Source organism: Tympanuchus pallidicinctus, unplaced genomic scaffold, assembly GCF_026119805.1.
Source record: "Tympanuchus pallidicinctus isolate F22 unplaced genomic scaffold, pur_lepc_1.0 scaffold4, whole genome shotgun sequence".
NCBI lineage: Eukaryota > Metazoa > Chordata > Aves > Galliformes > Phasianidae > Tympanuchus > Tympanuchus pallidicinctus.
The window spans coordinates 23,331,597-23,349,503 of NW_026294758.1; the positions used below are offsets into that span (position 1 = coordinate 23,331,597).

A 17,907-nucleotide genomic window follows, 5' to 3' on the forward strand; every position below is an offset into this window, starting at 1 on the left:
CTCCATCAGAACATAGAGTTGTTGACCACTACTGCCTAGCTGTGGCCAACAAATATATTAATTACCTATGGAACAGTCATCCTTTCAAATCCGTATCTTTCCAACTTAAAGATAAGGTTGTTGTGTGTGACAACCTCAAAAGCCTGGAGGAAGTTCAGGTAGATGGCATCCTTTGCTCTTCCTTTGTCCACTGACAAGTCACTGTCACAGAAGGCAACCAGATTGGTCAGGCATATTCTTCCCTTGGCGAAGACCTGCTGTCTGCCTCACATCATCTTCTCATCTTGCATATACTTCAACAAGCAGGATCTGTTCCATGACCTTCTCAGGCACTTCTCACTGGCCTGTAGTTTTCCAGGTCTTATTTCTATCTTTTTTGAAAATTAGAGTGATATTTCCCTTTTTCCAGTCACCGGGGATTTCATCTGAGAACCATGACCTTTTAAATATGATGGAGAGTGGCTTGGCAACTACATTAGCCAGTTCTTTCAGGTCCCTGGGATGTATGTCATAGAATCAAAGAATGGTTTGGGTTGGAAAGAACCTTTAAAATCATCTAGCTCCAATTCCTCCTGCTCAAGCAGGGACACCTCCCTCTAGACCAGTTTGCTAAAAGTCCCATCTAGCCTGGCCTTGAATGCATCAAGGGAGGGAGCATTCAGAACTTCACTGAGTAATCTGTTGTAATGTCTCACCACTCTCACAGTAAAGAATTTCTTCCTTTTATCTAGACAAAATCTACCCTTTTCCAGTTTAAAGATATTTCCTGTCATTCTGTCACTACCTGTCCTTATAAAAAGCCCCTGCCAAGCCTTCCTGTAGGCCTCTACAGGTACTGGAAGGCCTCTACAAGATCTCCTCAGAGCCTTTTCTTCTCCAGGCTGAAAAGCACCAGCCCAGGTGCTCCCTGATCATCTTCATGGCCCTCCTGTGGACATGCTCCAACAACTCCATGTCCTTCTCGTGCTGTGGGTCCCAGAACTGGATGCAGTACTCCAGGTAGGTGTTCACGAGAGCAGAGCAGTGGGGCAGGTCACCTCCCTCGCTGGTCACACTTCCCTTGATGCAACCCAGACCCAGTTGGTCTTCTGGGCTGCAAGTGCACACTTCTGGCTCATGTTGAATCTTTTATCAATCAACACTCCTTTCTTTTCAGGACTGCTGAAGCCCCATTCAGTCTCATCAGGTGGTCTCAGAGTTGCTTTGCTCTTACTTAGGAGGGATTTTGTTCCCACAGCCCTCAGCCAGTGATTCAGGGATGTGAGATGTGGGAAGCCTGATCATCAGCTAAGACTGAGACAACTTGTTGAGTAGCTCAGCATTCTCCATGATGTCTTCTGTTGTCAGCTTTCTCATTTATCAGAAGGAATACATTCTTCTTGTTCTTTCTCTTCTGACTATGCACCTACAGAATCCCTTGCACCTACAGAATCCCTTGCTCTTTTTTGCTCTCTTTGCCAGGTTAAGTTCCATCTGTGCCTTGGCTTTTCTAAATTCATAATTAAAAATTAGAGGAAACAAGAACAAAAATATTGCTTTGAGAGCTCAGCTATTAATATGTAAAGGAGAAAAAATGCTTTGAGTATAAAAGACCACTACATTCTCTAACTAATAAATTGGCAGAGATAAAGAGGTCATCACAATTAAAAAATAAAAAGCTTGCACATTTGTCACTGAACTTTAGTCAGCAACAGCAAACACTACACTGAGGGAACACGTGGTATGAACAGTAGGCAAAAAGAAGTACGTCAGCTATAACCAGATGGCAAACCATTTAACCATTTTGATCTTAACCATTTTCATGTTCAGATCAAAATTTTTATAAATCTATCATATTCTACTGTGGATAGAATGTTAGTTGTACTGAAGACAAAAAGCACAGGTCAGAACAAGACATAGCATACACAAAATTGATACATCATCACTTAATGAAATGAACGCTTTATGTAAGTGCAAGGTTGAAAAGTCTACAGCTCTGTTTTTACTACCATTCTACTAAGATAAAAACAGAATATTATTTGATTTTCTATTCTTCATTGCTATTATGTGCCTTCATTTGGTTACATCACTTGCATTAATCTACCTTAACTGAGAACACTACATAGATTATATTTGCACAAAGATATGACTGTTAACATCTTTCTGCGTACATATAAAAACTTAATTAAGCTAATGCTGTAAAAAAGAGCTGTGAAGTACCAATTTACTGTTCAGCATGTGCTCATATGCAAGTCAAGAGCAGAATAACTGAGACCAAAACCCCACATCTACTTTCATGCATTTTATTTGCTAGCCTGTTTTGGTCTTCATCTTTCTGAAAGGTATTGAAATGTTAGCCAACCAACAGCCTAAAAAAAATCCCAGAAGTACTAAACCAAAAACCACCCTCAAAAGCACAGACACACATCACACCTGTAATAGAGAGAACATTACTGTACAGATTCAGTTTTGTGTGAAGATACAAACATTTCAAGGCTAAAGACAGGGATGCACTTCTGAGATGTACAACCTCTTAATAGGAACTCATTGAATCTACAAAATCCCCATAAACAGGCAGAGAGAAGAATAGAAAGTCCTCTAATATTAACATGAAATATCAGCACTTATAAAGGGAATAATTTTGAGTGACAATCATCAATTAAATACAATACAGTAGCAGGAGGAAACTACAAGCACTTCTCCATTACTTTTCCTGTGAAAAGTGATATCTCAAAAAGTTCAGTTTAAGATCACTTCACTGGTGATGTCATGCAGCAATATCATAGATTACACCTCCTGTTTTGTGAAATGGAGTATTTATTACTCATAAAAAGGAACCAATTAACAGTAGCCAAATTAAAGACAAAAGCTAAACAGTTTGGAACTTAGGATTACATCTGTAAAGGAGACAGGGAACAAACCAGAGAATCTCTCATTTACCAAAGAAAATGTACTTTAGCTACATTCTGCTCTAAAAAATTACTTCAAAGAAGCACTAAAATCAGGATTTCACAACACTTAATGTCAACCTGGACTTACAACAGAAAAAGAGTCCGTAAGTTTCTTTGAGCTTTCCAGTGTATTTTAAACCTTGTTTGAATTTTAACAAATCCATGTGGAACTATGGTCACTGAGGGAATGCAGCTTCACTTCATAAAAGCTCACAAGTAACAGACTGCTATCCCTTTTATTTTTTTAAGGAATGAATCACAGCTACAGATTAACAGAAAGTCTCTTAAGACTGCTGTCAAATACTCAGCTTCATTCTGATAAATAGACATTTTTAAAAAGTAGGTAGAGCAACAGTTCAATCACTCAAAAGACTAGCCTGAAAAAGTTTTAAATAGTCTAGAATTAAAGCCAAGGCTAAACGAAGATACAAAAATCACTTGAGTACAAACACGCCATGAACTCTGACAAGACAAAAAAGTTCACAAGATAATGAGTTGATGTTTTTAGCATCCAACTGTACAGTTATTCATTTATTACTCTCTGGTTTCCAAGCAGTATTTCAGTATCAATGTCTGTAAATAACTACTTCCAGAGACTAAGAACTTGCTTTTTCCTGACCAGAATTAAGAAAACCCTCAGGAACACCCTCTCACAAGATAAAATTTCTAAATTACAACTATAAAGTAATCAGTAAAGAAAAACTTAATTATGACTACAGCATTAGATAAACTTAGATAAAATTAGTAATATTTACCATTGAAAACAGAAATCAGGCTGCCCTCTTGTGGTCTATTTAGAAACATGTTTCTAAGTTACACTGAAATTCACCAGGATTGGTAAATTTCTGGTGTTTTTGTTTTTGTTGTTGTGTCTGTTTTGTTATTTTTGTTTTTTTTAAAACTTTCCACCAACACCAGCATTAGAAAGTAAGAAAGATTACGGAAAGGTATAAAAAAAGAATGGAACAAAATTGCTAGCTATCAATCCTTACCAATTACAGTAAAAACTGTTTTAAAGGATAACTTCATTTCTTCACAATAATTGAAATGATTAGTTTCTTACACACAGAACTAATTTAGTTAGCTTAGCACACCAGTCTTAAAAACATTAAAGGTAAATCAGAAAAAGATTACTAACCAAAAGTACCATAGAATCCTCTAGGTCCGCAAGTACCAACACCGTACTTCTTCAAAGACGCTTGAGCCGCACTCTTTAACATAAAACAAATTATGTGAAATATTTATCCCAGCAATTGGTAACTAATTCTGCTACAGAGTTCATGTTGACTTTTTTTTTTTTTTTTTTAATTCTACTGACCAAGAATATTACATACTAATCTAATGGTTGGCTAGCTCCAAGTATGTTTATCAGATAAAACTTCAGTTAAAAGACAAGTAGCACAAAATTATAAGATTTACTGCTTTAGAAGCATATTCCCTTGGCAAAGTTTGTGCTTTCTGAAGTAATTTTCAATTTCAAGGAAGCACACCAGCACAGCTCCTACTGTCACACAGTAAAGTAACTGGAACTCACCTTAACTTTCTCATTATCCAGAAGTCCAAGAAAATTGAATGATGCAAAGTTAATACATTCTTTGCCATTAACAATGATTTTATGGGTAGGAGGACTGGAAAAAAAATTAATAGAGATCTATTGTTATGAATGAAAATTCATGATTTTCATAAACAATTCAACAGCACACAAGTTTCATTTTTCCTATTAACAAAGTGTTCTAAATACTCCTCATTTCCATTATTCTTTAACTGGCAATTGATGTTTAAGTTTAATATTAAGGCTAAACTCAGCAAAATCATTACTCCTGTATATTCATAAACTATTATTAAATATCTTCCTATTTAGTTTCATGATTCTTTGCTGAAAACTTAATTCATACAAAGATGACTATTGCAGGGATAAATGCTTCTCCTTAGCTTAAAAGTTGTATCTGTTTGGAAGAGTACTAAGAATAAAAATGAAATTGTATTGGTACTTACTTGCACAATAAAAATGTACTTAAAACTTCACAGAATTGCAGAGGCTGGAAGGGACCTCTAGAGATGACACTGAGTCCACCCCCCCTGCAGAGCAGGCTCCCTACAGCAGGCTGCACATATAGGCATTCAGACGGGCCTTGAATATTTCTAGAAAACCTATGTTTTTATCATAAAGCAATCCATAATACCAACCTCTACTGCCTTGTGCTAACTGTAAACAAACATAAGTATTCTGTTTAATTGAGTTTCCAACTCTCTTTAAACCATAATTGTTTAAATAAACCATGTAATCAGGAAATACAAAAACCATGAAAACATGCAGTATTAAAAAATGAACAGCAACATAATAAGCAGAGAACAGAAATAAAATCCGCACTAAAAGTTACGGTTTAGATAAAAGATTATTGCAATTAAAGAAAAAACAGGTATTTCTGCTTTAAATGTAAGTATGTTCTGTATTCTAAAAGCAATCTTGTTTCAGCAAATATACACTTCAATACTATAACCTCAAGAGCGTCAACTAATCACTCAGTGCTGAAACTCATAGCTAAGCCAATTACAAAACCTTACATCTGTCTATTTCTCTATGTGTTGACAAATAACAAAATTGAGAACTATCATCCAAGCCACAGATGGCAAAAGCAAAGACAGGGACAATGAAGAGTCAGTCATTCAAGAAAGGATGTGATGAGATTTGAGACCACCTGAGAAATCTGAGTATGTACAGGTGCAACCTAACACACACATCCAAGGGTCCCAAGTGAACTGTAAAGAGATGGATACCACTTGATCAACCACATTTGAGAAGCTGTGGCAATCCAGTGAAGTTCTCAGTGACTGGGAAAGGGGAAACTTCACCATCACTATTAAAACGGAAGACCCAGGAAACTACAGATCAGTCAGTCTCACCTGTCTACCCAGCAGACCATGGAACAGATACTCCTGGAAACAAGGCTAAGTTAAACAGAGAATAGAGAAGTGACAACCAACATAGTTTCACTAACGGCAAGTCCTAATTAACTTGCTGACCTTCTACAACAGGATTATAGTGTTGGTGGATAACGGAAGAGCATTCGATATCATCTGCCCGGACTCATGCAAAGCAGTTGAGACTGGCAGTACATTCAAAACAAATTTCACATCAAGCATTTTGATGGTCCAAATTGATTATTTCAAGAATAATTTTTCATGAAGTGCCAATTAGCTAGGCAAAAAATCAGTTTCTCCTGCAGTGTCTTCTAATTGCACACATCCCCCTCACAGGATCACAGAATCCCCTAACCTCTTACTCAAAGTTAGTATACAACATGCTAATATTAAAAAAAAATAAAAACCAAATTACCATCAAAAAAAACAGACCAGAATGAAGACAAAGACAAAAGTATCCATTCAATATTAAAAACAAAACAAACTAAAACCCTAAATTAAAAACATTCAAAGAGATAAACATTATTTCAATAAGGATCTTGATAAGGTTCCAAAAATAGGACTTTCTCTTCAGTGGCAAATTCAGTTCTGTCCTCTAAAAATGCAATTAATTTATAAATGATTTTAGGGATATGGAAATAGTTTGCTATTAATATGCTTAAAATGTGGATACAAAATATTTTAATTAAAGTAAAAAACAGAAATTACCTTGGTTAGACTTACCCTGAAACAATGTTGTAGTTGAGAGCTGGGTGATCTTTTGATACAGGAGGAACAAGAGGCTCTGGCTGCCATTCTTCAATCAACTCTTCTTTTTCCTGAAGAACAGAAAAGAAAATTGCTCAAAATGGATTTCCACTACAAAAGTCCTTGTACTCAAATGGACAGTTGTTAATAGTTATGCAGTAAATTACATACCCTACTACACATAACCTTTCTGAGACACATGGTTGGTAATATCTCTATATGGTCAACCAATAATCTCTGAGTCCTTCAAAGGGAAGAATGTGTAAAAAACACACTGTGATGGTGCATTAAAAATCTCATGATATGATAATTAAGAACAGAGATACAAATTTGGTTCCCTGACAAATTCAATCAATATTTAATTTAGTCTACTTCTAATTATCAAAATCATCTTCTACACTATGTAATTTAACACAAATCATACAACAATTGAACATAAATTGCCACCCTCCACATTCTCAAGTCTTCAACTGTGCTGTTCAAAGAACTCTGGACACACCAGAAAATGTAAACTGCCAAACACTTAAGACATAGCAGAGGCAACAGCAACAAAACTAAACCACACATCCCTCCATCTCATCATGGAAGAATACCCAATGCATATTTATCTTCAAAGTACTCTATACAAGAAAATATCAGTTAAATGAATCTCTGAAAGATTTGTGGTGGACTAGCAAGGCAGCTGTGTTAGACCAGTTCCACATAAATCAGCAACTGCTAAGGAAAACCACCAAAACCATTCTTTATAGCAACCAAGAAGAATTCTAAAAGAGGATTATTTACTAGTATAAGGTAAGCATTGTTAACTAACTTTTGACAACAAAGCTGTTACATTTCCATAGAATGTTTAAAGGTACTTATTTTAATACCTGAATAAAAGAATTGTAATCAGTTTTTTAAAATAACTTGGAAATGTTGTTGTTGTTGTTTTTATTAAATACTTTCAAACCTTCAATGTACAAGAACAAATTAAAATCAAAGGGAAACTACATGCCAGAATAGTGTTTACTTTTGCGCACTTTCATTAGTTTCTTTTTATTAAGCTAATGAATAATCTTGTTTCTAAGTATTTCTGGAATATAAATTAGTATTAATAAGTATATAAATTAGTATCCCAAGAACTCTGCAAAGGTCTATTTCAAAAGACAAATGAAAAATTCACTTTTTATGTGGACATAGTTATCTGTATTTCTAATATTTTGCTGATGTAGTAGTTTAAATACCTTTTCATTTTATTTTTTTCATGTTAGATTTTTTTTTTTTTTTAACTCTAATTTTACCCAAGGGACGTATGCTTTAAAGGAAACAAAATGCCATTACACATAACACAATACACAATTTAATTTATCCATTATTTTGAAATGGCCATGTTCATGTAAGAAAAGGTTCTTTGTTTCTTCAGCAATTGCAGAAGAGATCACTGGAGTCCTGCACATAGTTGTACATGCATTGAAATGCTAATCCATATACTACTACTTATTACAGCATAGTAAATCTCACGTTCAACAAGATTCAGCAAATAACTTCAGACGGCAGAATACTAGACAAAGCATCCTATAAAGATTGATGCATATAACATCAATAACACCATAATGGTGAAAAAAGTATTACCTGAATTCAGGTTACTCTCAGCGTGAAACAAGAAACTTAACTCTGTTTGCTAAACTGATCCAAAACAAACAATGATATTCTGATTTTGGGTCAAGGTATTTATACAAGCTGGAGGAAGATTTCTTTGAGAGCAGCCCTGAAAAGAAAGACTTGGGGGTCCTGGCAGACAAGCAGCTGGACATGAGCCAGCAGTGTGTGCTTGCAGCCCGGAAGGCCAACTGTGTTCTGGGCTGCATTAAAAAAGGGGTGGCCAGCAGGGAGATGGAGATGATTGTCCCCCTCTACTCAGCTCTTGTGAGGCGCCACTGTGTCCAGGCCTGGGGACCCCAGTACAGGAAGGACATAGAGTTCTTGCAGCAGGTTCAGAGGAGGGCCACTAAGATGATCAGAGGGCTGGAACATCTCTCCAAAGAAGAAAGATTGAGGAAACTGAGCTTGTTCAGCTTTGAGGAGACCTCATTGTGGCCTTCCAGTACCCAAAGGGAGCACATAAACAAAATGGGAATGACTATTTACACAGGTTGATAGTGACAGGACAAGTGAGAATGGTTCTAAACTGAGACAGGGGAGGTCTAGGTTAGATATTAGGAGGACGTTTTTCACTCAGAGGGTGGTGACACACTGGAACAGGTTGCCCAAGGAGATTGTGGATGCCCCATCCCTGGAGGCATTTAAAGCCAGGCTGGATGTGGCTCTGGGCAGTCTGGTCTGCTGGTTGGCGACCCTGCACATAGCAGGGGGTTGAAACTAGATGATCATTGTGGTCCTTTTCAAACCAAGACATTCTATGACTCTGTGATTCATGTGCAACTCTGTACCACATAGCTATTTAAACAGCTATTATGAAAGATCTAATTTCATACTATGGGTGTTGATCCACAGCACTGTAAACCAATAGCTGTTACGGTACAGTCCTCTCTAAGATACAAATACTTTTCCATTCCTTTTCTTAGCACAGGCAGTCATGAAACAAACAATAACCTCCTTCTGAAAAACGATCCAGATGAAAACAAATCCAGCAAAAGCAACACAGACATGCAGCTAAGCTAAAGGCCACAATAAAGTAGTCCCAACCTAGACTGACTAACTACAAAAACAAATCCTAAATGAAAGATGTCCAGCAGTACTCCATACCTTCTCATAATGCTTCAGAAAAACTTCTAATGATCAGAAAACAGGATATCTGCCCATGCAGACCACAGTTTGCTCCAATGTAACTGGTGATAAAGGCCTCACCTCAAAACCCTGAGACACAGTGTAGCCAGCACCAACAGTTCTGCGCCTCTTCTACACTACTTTTTACATTATTTTCAGAAATAAGCCTAATGTAGATGAGAAATGCTGCAGCCCGTCAGTTACCGATAGACAAAAGAGAAGAGCAGTATATAAGTTCCACTGCCTACTGGAGAAGAACTTACAAAGTGTGGTGCATTTTTTGTAGAGCTAGTTAACATTTAGTTTCAAAAAACATCTTTATGACTTTCATACAGTGAAGCTTAAAGGCAGAGGATGAAGTATCTTTTTTTTTTTCAAAATAGGCAGAATCAAAACCATGTAAGTAAGTATTTTGCTTTTTTTTTTTTTTTTTAAATCTGGATTATTATTTTTTTTTAAGGATACAAAAAAACACCCAGACTCAACAATTGAAATGTCAATTGAATGAAAATCTTTTTGAAAAGGAGTGTAGCAGGTAAAAAACTGTATTTACAGAAGAAAACCATATTTACAGAAAGAAACTACACTAAATTAACACAGTGCAAGTGAAATTGACATTTGGAGTTAGTAATTTTCTCCCTGTTACTCATACTGAATTGGTAGGAGTTTCCCACCTTCCATTGAAAGGTCTGCAGTATGCAGGAACTGCATCGCAGGCCACGAACCACTGACAAGATACGGTCCCGCCTTTTTTTCCTACATGAAATAAATCACTGGAAAGTCTGAATTGGAAGAGATCTTAAACTCTTCCAGTTTCAACCCCCCTGCTATGGGCAGGGACACAATTGCTCAAAAGCCCCATCTAGCTTGGCCTTTAATACTTCCAGGGATGGGGGATCCACAGCTTCTCTGCACAGTCTATCATCACTCTCACAGTGACAAATTTCTTCCTTCTACCTATTCTAAATCTCTGCTCTTTTAATTTAAAATTGTTTTCCTTGTCCCGTCACCACATTCCACCATAGTCTTCCTCCACAGCTTTCTTATTTCCTTTTAGGTATTGGTAAGCCACTGTGAGGTCTCCTCAGAGCCTCCTCTAAGGCCAAATAGCCTCAATTTTCTTAGCCTGTCCTCACAGCAGAGGTGCTCCAGCTCTTCTGGTCATCTGGACTTGTTCCAGCAGGTTCATGCCATGCTGATTGTTCCAGAGCTGAAAACAGTTATCCAGGTCTCTTGAGTAGAGAAGAATCACCCTCCTTGCCCTCTGAACACACTGCTTACAGTATCAATGTAAAAAAAAAAGATCCACAGTGCACATAAGCCAGCCCATACTCCTTCCTCCTTGAATTCAGCAAATACCTCAATACACCAGATTTTCCAGAATAAGCAGATGATCCATCTGATGTCCATCCATAGCTGAAAGAGGCTTTCATACAGTGACCCTCACTATCAGAACTTCTACTTGGCACCTTCTAAATACGTGCCTAATTTCAGACCAACATCAAAAACAAAAATATTTATTCTCAACTACACAGAGAAACCAGACTTTAACACTGTAACATTCTCAATATATACTTGATTCACTTATTTTTCTTCAGTTCACTGTACTTTAAAATAACTACTTGATGGAAAAAAAAACTTCTAATTTCCTCTCTCTCATGCCACAACATAAGTAAACTCATGTCTCAGTTCTTTCCCTAATTCTTTTTAATTTATATAGACACGTACATTTTACGCTTATATTTTAATATCAAACTTTTTTTTATGAATATCCTATGTGGAAATACAAATGTTTTGTTTCATAAAACAAAGTAGAATATTTATACAAGTAGGTAAAATCTGTATAAACATTTTTATATATCTAAACATACATACACTTTTTTTTTTTAATTGGTGATGGGTTTTAATATTTAAAACCATGCGCCTTGTTAAGAGAAATACTTTGATGTAAACACATCCAATCCAAATTATTTAAACAAGTTGTTGTTCTTTTTACCCTGATTTTTACAAAGTCATAGAATCACGGAATGCACGAGGCTGAAAAGATTATTGAAGACCACCTGGTTCCAACATCTCTGCCATGGGCAGGGCTCTCACCCACCAGATCAAGCTGCTCAGGGCCTCATCCAATATGGCCCTGACCATCTCCAGGGATTAGGCATCCATACCTTCTCTGGGCAGCCTGTACCTCACCACACTCCCAGGAAAAAAACTTCTTACTAATATATAACCCCTCCTCTCTTCTGGTTTAAAACCATTCTTCCTTGTCCTGTCACCATACACTCCAGTAAAGAGTCTGTTCTTTCTGTTGTGCCCCTTCAGCTACTCTAAGGCCACAATGAAGTCTCCTCAGAGCCTTCTCTTCTCCAATCTGAAGAAGCCCAGCTGCCTCAATCTTGCTTCACAAGAGCCCTCTAGTCATCTTTGTGGCCATCCTCTGGACTCACTCAAACAACTTTACATCTTTCTTGTGCTGGGGTCCCAGGCCTGAACGCAGTAGTCTAGATGGGGTCACACAAGGGCAGAACATAAGGGCATAATCATCTCCCTCGCTAGTATGAAGCAATCATCTTTATGAAACATGTCTTTGCTAGCACGTGTTTTCAAACAGTGTAAAGCATACAACTGTGTCAATATGTAAAGATTAATAATAACTTCTTTTATTTTCAGTCATACCAGTCCTCAAATAATAGCACTTTAAGTTATTGGTATTTACAGAATTATGCCATCAACTGGTAAATGTCTTTAGCTATAGCGGAATCTTGGCCTGAAAGAACTGGAAACTCACAGGAAGGAACTACATCTGCTTTTCTCTTTAAATACCTTTTGATCCTGACCAATTCTTGAACATTACATGTGTAAGAGACAGCTCTCATGGCCAACATTATTTCCTGGCCATGAATTGAACATTCTTCTCTGAAAAGAACTTTCTAGCCTCCCTGTGAATACTACACTAATTAAATTTATTATACTACTACCATAACGAACATTCCAAAATTAAAAAAAAAAAAACAACACAATTTTTTCTTGTATACACAAGTATAAGACTCCCAGTAAGGTTTCACAGATTGAGAAAAGCTCAGTACTATTTACTGCAGAGTGACAGACTGTCAGATCCACAAGGTCACTTCCTTTTGCACAAATTGTTGGATGGGAGTGAATTTGTAGCTAAATGATGGAATGCAATCTTTGGCAACACACACCAATCCTCACTGGCCCTTTGCTCCTTTTCAGTAGATTTTACTTCAAATAAAAAGCCCACGAGAATCTCCAAGTATAGTATTCTATCTAGCCCTAGATTTATTTGTAGCTCCTGAAATCCCAAACTATCAAGACGTTACAGTCAGAGAAAGTACTTCAGTTTATCAGTTAATTATTCAAGAGCTTCATTTTTTTTTTTTTTTTAATTGAACCAATAGCAATACCTGCAAGCAATGTTATGAATGATAACAGTCAGCCTGAAAGCTAATTCCCTAGGTTTCACTGTACTATTGCTACACATTTGACTAAACCCAGAAAACACGTTTGGGTGGATTTCTTCATTGTTTTAGAAGTGTGACTTGTAGGTTCACTAGATTGCACAACATATAATCTATTTCTGGTTTCCCAGGTCGGACTGGTCCTGACAGATCATGCTATATGGCTGTGCAATAGTGGTACTCTTTGGTAATATTTATCATATGAAATCAGCTCTTTTCTGGCAGAAACCCCAACAGCAAGTCACTGAGAAACACCAACTATCATTATGTAAGTGGCTGACATAAGGGTAGCCTGAGCTCTGCTGTGTGAGCTGACATATCTCCACTGCTTGCATATACACAACCCAGTCACTCTTTCTGGTGTGGCAGAGACTGGGCACCACAGCATCAATTAAACAAAGGAGAGAGCAAATAAGCAGCATCTCCTTGCTGGCATGTTACTACTTGTAGCTCAACAGACCAAAACCTGCTTGTGTAGCATCCCATACTGCAGTAAGCAGATCAGTGTAAGCTATCTGAGGATTATTAGTGAGGATTAAGATTTTCTTCCCCACCTACAGCCATTTCACATGCAAAAGAGCTTTTTCACATCACCTACCTTACAGAAAAGTAACAGAATCCCAGCACAGCTTTGATGTTTCAATCTGCTTAAGTACTCCTCCAGCTGTAGAAGGCTTATTCACATTTTTGCTTCACTGCTGTATTTATGCTTACTTTCAAATAATTACAGAATTGTTTTGCATATTGCATATTTATTGTTATTATAATGCAAGCACTGTACATTAGTTAGGGCATATAAGCATTATTTCACAAGACATTTCCTTCATACAGCTGTTTATATTGAAAACATTCCTTCAATTTTCACAGATCAGACCAATTTAAATTTCCTTTATCAACTGTCACATAACCTCAATACATCACCAGAAAGCATTTCCTCAGAAATCCATCTTGATGCTATCCATCAAGAACAGTTAAGGCTGGAAAGAACTTCAGAAGGTAATCAGGTCCAAGCTCCCTGATCAAGCAGAAACATCTAGAGCAGACCATCCAGGAAATACCAGATACAGGTAAAAAAAACTGGAGGTGTTAATAATTAATATCTCAAATCATACCCTTTGCTATAATGCAGCTCTTAGCACTTTTATTCTTCTGTGCTCTGCAATTGAGAATTAATGTATCCAGTGTCCATACAATGTAATTTTTTACAATTTTTATCGCTAGAATTAACATTCCTTTTTACCTCTCGAGTTCAAGAAATTTCTTATAAGTCTCATGAGAAGTATCACAGGAAGAACTTATTGTATGCAGCCCAGAGATATCCGTAAAACAAATTGTACTAATTCCTGTTTGTCAGAGCTTCTCTGGGCAACCTGTTTCAGAGACTCACTGTCCCAGACTGAAGTCACTTTTTACTGGATCATTAGTCTTTCATGGTTACATTAATTTTGTTACATTGTTTTTTAACATTTTTAATAATATACCATGCTTACTTTAAAAGCACAAACTGAAGAGTTTAAGCAATTCCTTACTCAGAATTTTATCCCTTGAAATCCTAAGAAAAGCTAACATAATTTGCTGTTTTACATCAGTGGTTCAACAGTCAAACACATCAATGTTTATCAACTGTTTCCATAAAGAAAAATATTTTTACACTATACCTTAGGTGTTAGATCAGATCGCTCTTGAAGCTTGTATGTCTTGGAAAAAATAAGCCTGATTATCCATAGAATTAGAATTCCTTCCAAAATAAGATGGTATGCAGGAGCCTGAAAATAAAGCAAAAAAGCATAATAAAGCACAAGAACTAAACATAATTCTATTTGAACTAGTTTGATACTTTCCGACAGTTTTGTCTCCACCAGTTACATTCTCAGGAAGTCAAAAACTGATCAAAAGCTGATATGTGTTTCCAACAAAACTTAGGATTTTATAAAAATGCACCACTTCACAACTACCAAATTTAGCCGCTGAGTATGAATGGACTCGTCCTACTGCTAATGAACAATGTTCAGAGTACATTGCTAAGCAGTTTTAGCTATAATCACACACTAATTGAATACTGAATATAATGACTAAAGGAACTACAGATCAGCCCTGTGGGTCACATCGGTGTCTATGAGAGCAGAAAGTTTTTACAACCACAGACAGAGCTTCCAGGTCTATGTCGTCTATACACACCAACTTCAACCCTAGATGCTTATAAAACCTACCAGCAGAAACACTAGCTAGTATTTACAAAAAGAGATCTAATCTGGTCCACAGAACACATTTTTGCTTACATTCAGAGTAGTACTCTGTAGCACTTTGAGTAGGTGTTATAACCTAACAATACTCAAAAGAAGTTTTGTTCTATGCGTTTTTGGATGCTTAGAAGAAGGAAATTCATTTGTGTCCCAGTAGCAGAAGCAATTTAAGGTCTTTGTGGAGTTATGGAAAAATTATTTGACAAGTTGTTTAAAGGACAGGTTCAGTTAATTCATTTCAGCAAGGCCACAGTCTATACAGTAGATGGCCTACTATTTTTAAAAGACTCAAAGTGCAAACACAGTATAAAGATGATATTTCCTTGAGTGCTAGATCTTGAGATCGCATTTTGAGCCAGTCCTTAGGATTTTGCCCAAGCATTACCAACAATGCCATGCAGCTTTAAGACAGAGCTTTAATCCAAACTTACATTATCTGTTCACATTTGACTGAAAATAAAGTTTACCCAAACATCTAACTTTCGTGAATGAACTATTCAATAAACTAGACTTCCCAACTGAGACTGCTATTTCCTTACCAAGCCTAGTTTTGCAAAAGAAGGAAAACAAATAAGCAACTCTTTCCAGACAGCCTTGCTGATCTACATCAAAGAAAAGCCACAAACAACAGGGTGAGGAGAAGATGCTACTTGTCAGCACCTTAAAACACCGTTTGGAAAAAAAAAAAAAAAAAAAAAAAAAAAAAGGCGCCTGTTTCTGAGCGGAGGCGAGTCAAATGCTCACCGAAGTCCACACACTACAGTCATTCCAGAGCGCACCTTTTTTCTGCATCTTTAAAACACCATATATCTGTTTCAGCCTGGCACCTTGACAGAAGCAGAAGGCGCAAGGCGCTGCTAGAGCCGCCGGCAAGGCTCCGCGCTAGCTCGCGGCCGCTTCCTTCTTGTGACCCGGCCAATTGGAACCCCGCTTTCAGTCGTCTGTCAAAGGAAATCCCGACCACCAGGGCCAAGGCCGCGAAAGACCTCAGTCGGTTCGGCCGTGCCTCGGACCCGCCACCGTGTCCCCGCCGCGACTTCTTCGGGCAGCGGCTTGCCACCATTCCGCAGAGCTGCCACCGCCCCGCAGAGCTGCCACCACCCCGCAGACGCGACACACCTCGTAGAAGGCCTGCACCATCTCCACCAGGATCCACTGCTGCCCCATGCCCACCGCCGCCACCATGGCTACTTCCGCCCTTCGCCGCACAGCCGAGCAGCTTCCGCCCCGGACTCCCGACGCCGACGTGAGGGGTGGGGCCGCCGCCCACGGCACGGAGAAGGCGTTCCCTGCCGCCCGGAGCGAGAGGCGGGCAGCAGACGGTTGCGGCGCCGCGGAAGAGGCGGCGCCGCGGTGGGCAGCGGGCCAGGGTGAGCCCGGCTCCTCCACCCGCGGGGCGGGGCGGGGCGGGGCGGGGCGGGGCGGGGCGGGGCGGGGCGGGGCGGGGCGGGGGAGGCACGAAGCCGCCGGTGAGTTCGAAGCCGCCGGTGCTGAAGGCTGGCGGATGGGAGAAGTGGAGCGCGAAGCTCTAGAGGAAGGTGGCGCAGCCCCCATCAAAGAAACTGATTAGTAGTAGTGCAAAATGCACTCTCGTAATGGGATTGCTGGGCATGTTGGAGCAACGTTCCTGACTCGCACATACTATGATGAAACCTGACAGGAGGCTGGTAGCTTTGTGTCCTGTGCAATGAGCCTGGCATCATGGTGCCTTGCTGTCACCACAACGCTTAACCTCCTTTGGTGTCCTTGATGAGAGGGGAGGCTAGGCGAGGAACATACTCAAGTAAATTCAAGTAGTCATAAAAGGGAGTTGCGTAAGAAGGCAGCCTTGAATGGATGAAAAGCTGAATGTGAGCCAGCACTCTGCACTTGCAGCCTGAAAGGCTGATATTATCCTGGGCTGCATCAAAAAAGAGGTGACCAACAGGGTGAGGGAGATGATTGTCCCCTCTACTTAGCCCTCGTGAGGCCCTATCTGGAGTACTGTGTCCAAGCCTGGGGCCCCAGTACAGGAAGGATGCAGAGATTCTTGAATGGGTCCAGAGAAGGACTGCAAGAATAATGAGAGGGTGGGAGCACTTTTCCTGTGAAGAAAGGTGAGGGACCTGTGCTTGTTTAGCTTGGAGAAGAGAAGGCTGCAGGGAGACCTCACTGTGGCCTTAGAGTACTTGAGGAGAGCTTATAAGCAGGAGGGAGACCAACTTTTTATGGGGTCTGATAGTCATAAGACAAGGGGGAGAGTTTTAAACTAAAAGATTAGATATTAGGAATAAATTATTTTCCTTATAGGGTGGTGAGGCACAGGAACAGGCTGCCCAGAGAAGCTCTAGATGCCCAGTCCTGGAGATGTTTAAGGCCAGATTGGATGGGGCCCTGGGAAGCCTGATCCAGTGGATGGCGGCTCGGCCCGTAGCAGGGAGTTGGAATTGGGTAACCTTCAAGGTCCTTTCCAACCCAAGCCGTTCAGTGATTCTATGACTCTGTGTGCTAGTTCTTCCCTCCTCACCATGTTAGAAACAGTCTTGTTCATTAAGTATGCCAGTCTAAGGGTTCACTTTTCTCAGCACTTTCCATCCTCACCTGTGAACTGGGAGGCAGAGCCTATAGTTTGCTCTCTTGTTAACAAGCATGGTGCTTGCTGTCTGCACATAGAACAGTGACAGGCTTGCCAAAAACAGTTGCAAAAGTATGTGGTTAATGAATTGAACAGCAAAAGCAAAACCAGATAGCAGTGGAAATGGCTTTACAGGTAAATTCAAGTAAGTAGAGCAATTACAAAACTAAGAACCCTGCCAGAGTGAACAGCCTTAAAAGCTGAGC

The 17,907-nt window shown here is 39.1% G+C and overlaps 1 protein-coding gene across 1 annotated transcript in view; it reads right to left on the reverse strand.

Moving 5' to 3' along the window:
• The window catches only part of SPTLC1 (serine palmitoyltransferase long chain base subunit 1), a 31,191-nt gene extending 14,739 nt beyond the window's left edge, over window positions 1–16,452 (reverse strand). The window contains exons 1-5 of the mRNA XM_052701034.1: window positions 16,207–16,452; window positions 14,503–14,610; window positions 6,576–6,670; window positions 4,465–4,558; window positions 4,069–4,141 (exon numbers count right to left, since the gene is read on the reverse strand). Of these exons, the coding sequence (XP_052556994.1) occupies window positions 4,069–4,141; window positions 4,465–4,558; window positions 6,576–6,670; window positions 14,503–14,610; window positions 16,207–16,272 (436 nt within the window). The 5' untranslated portion in view covers window positions 16,273–16,452. The remainder of the gene's footprint in view (window positions 1–4,068; window positions 4,142–4,464; window positions 4,559–6,575; window positions 6,671–14,502; window positions 14,611–16,206) is intronic.
• Window positions 16,453–17,907: the final 1,455 nt, after the last annotated feature.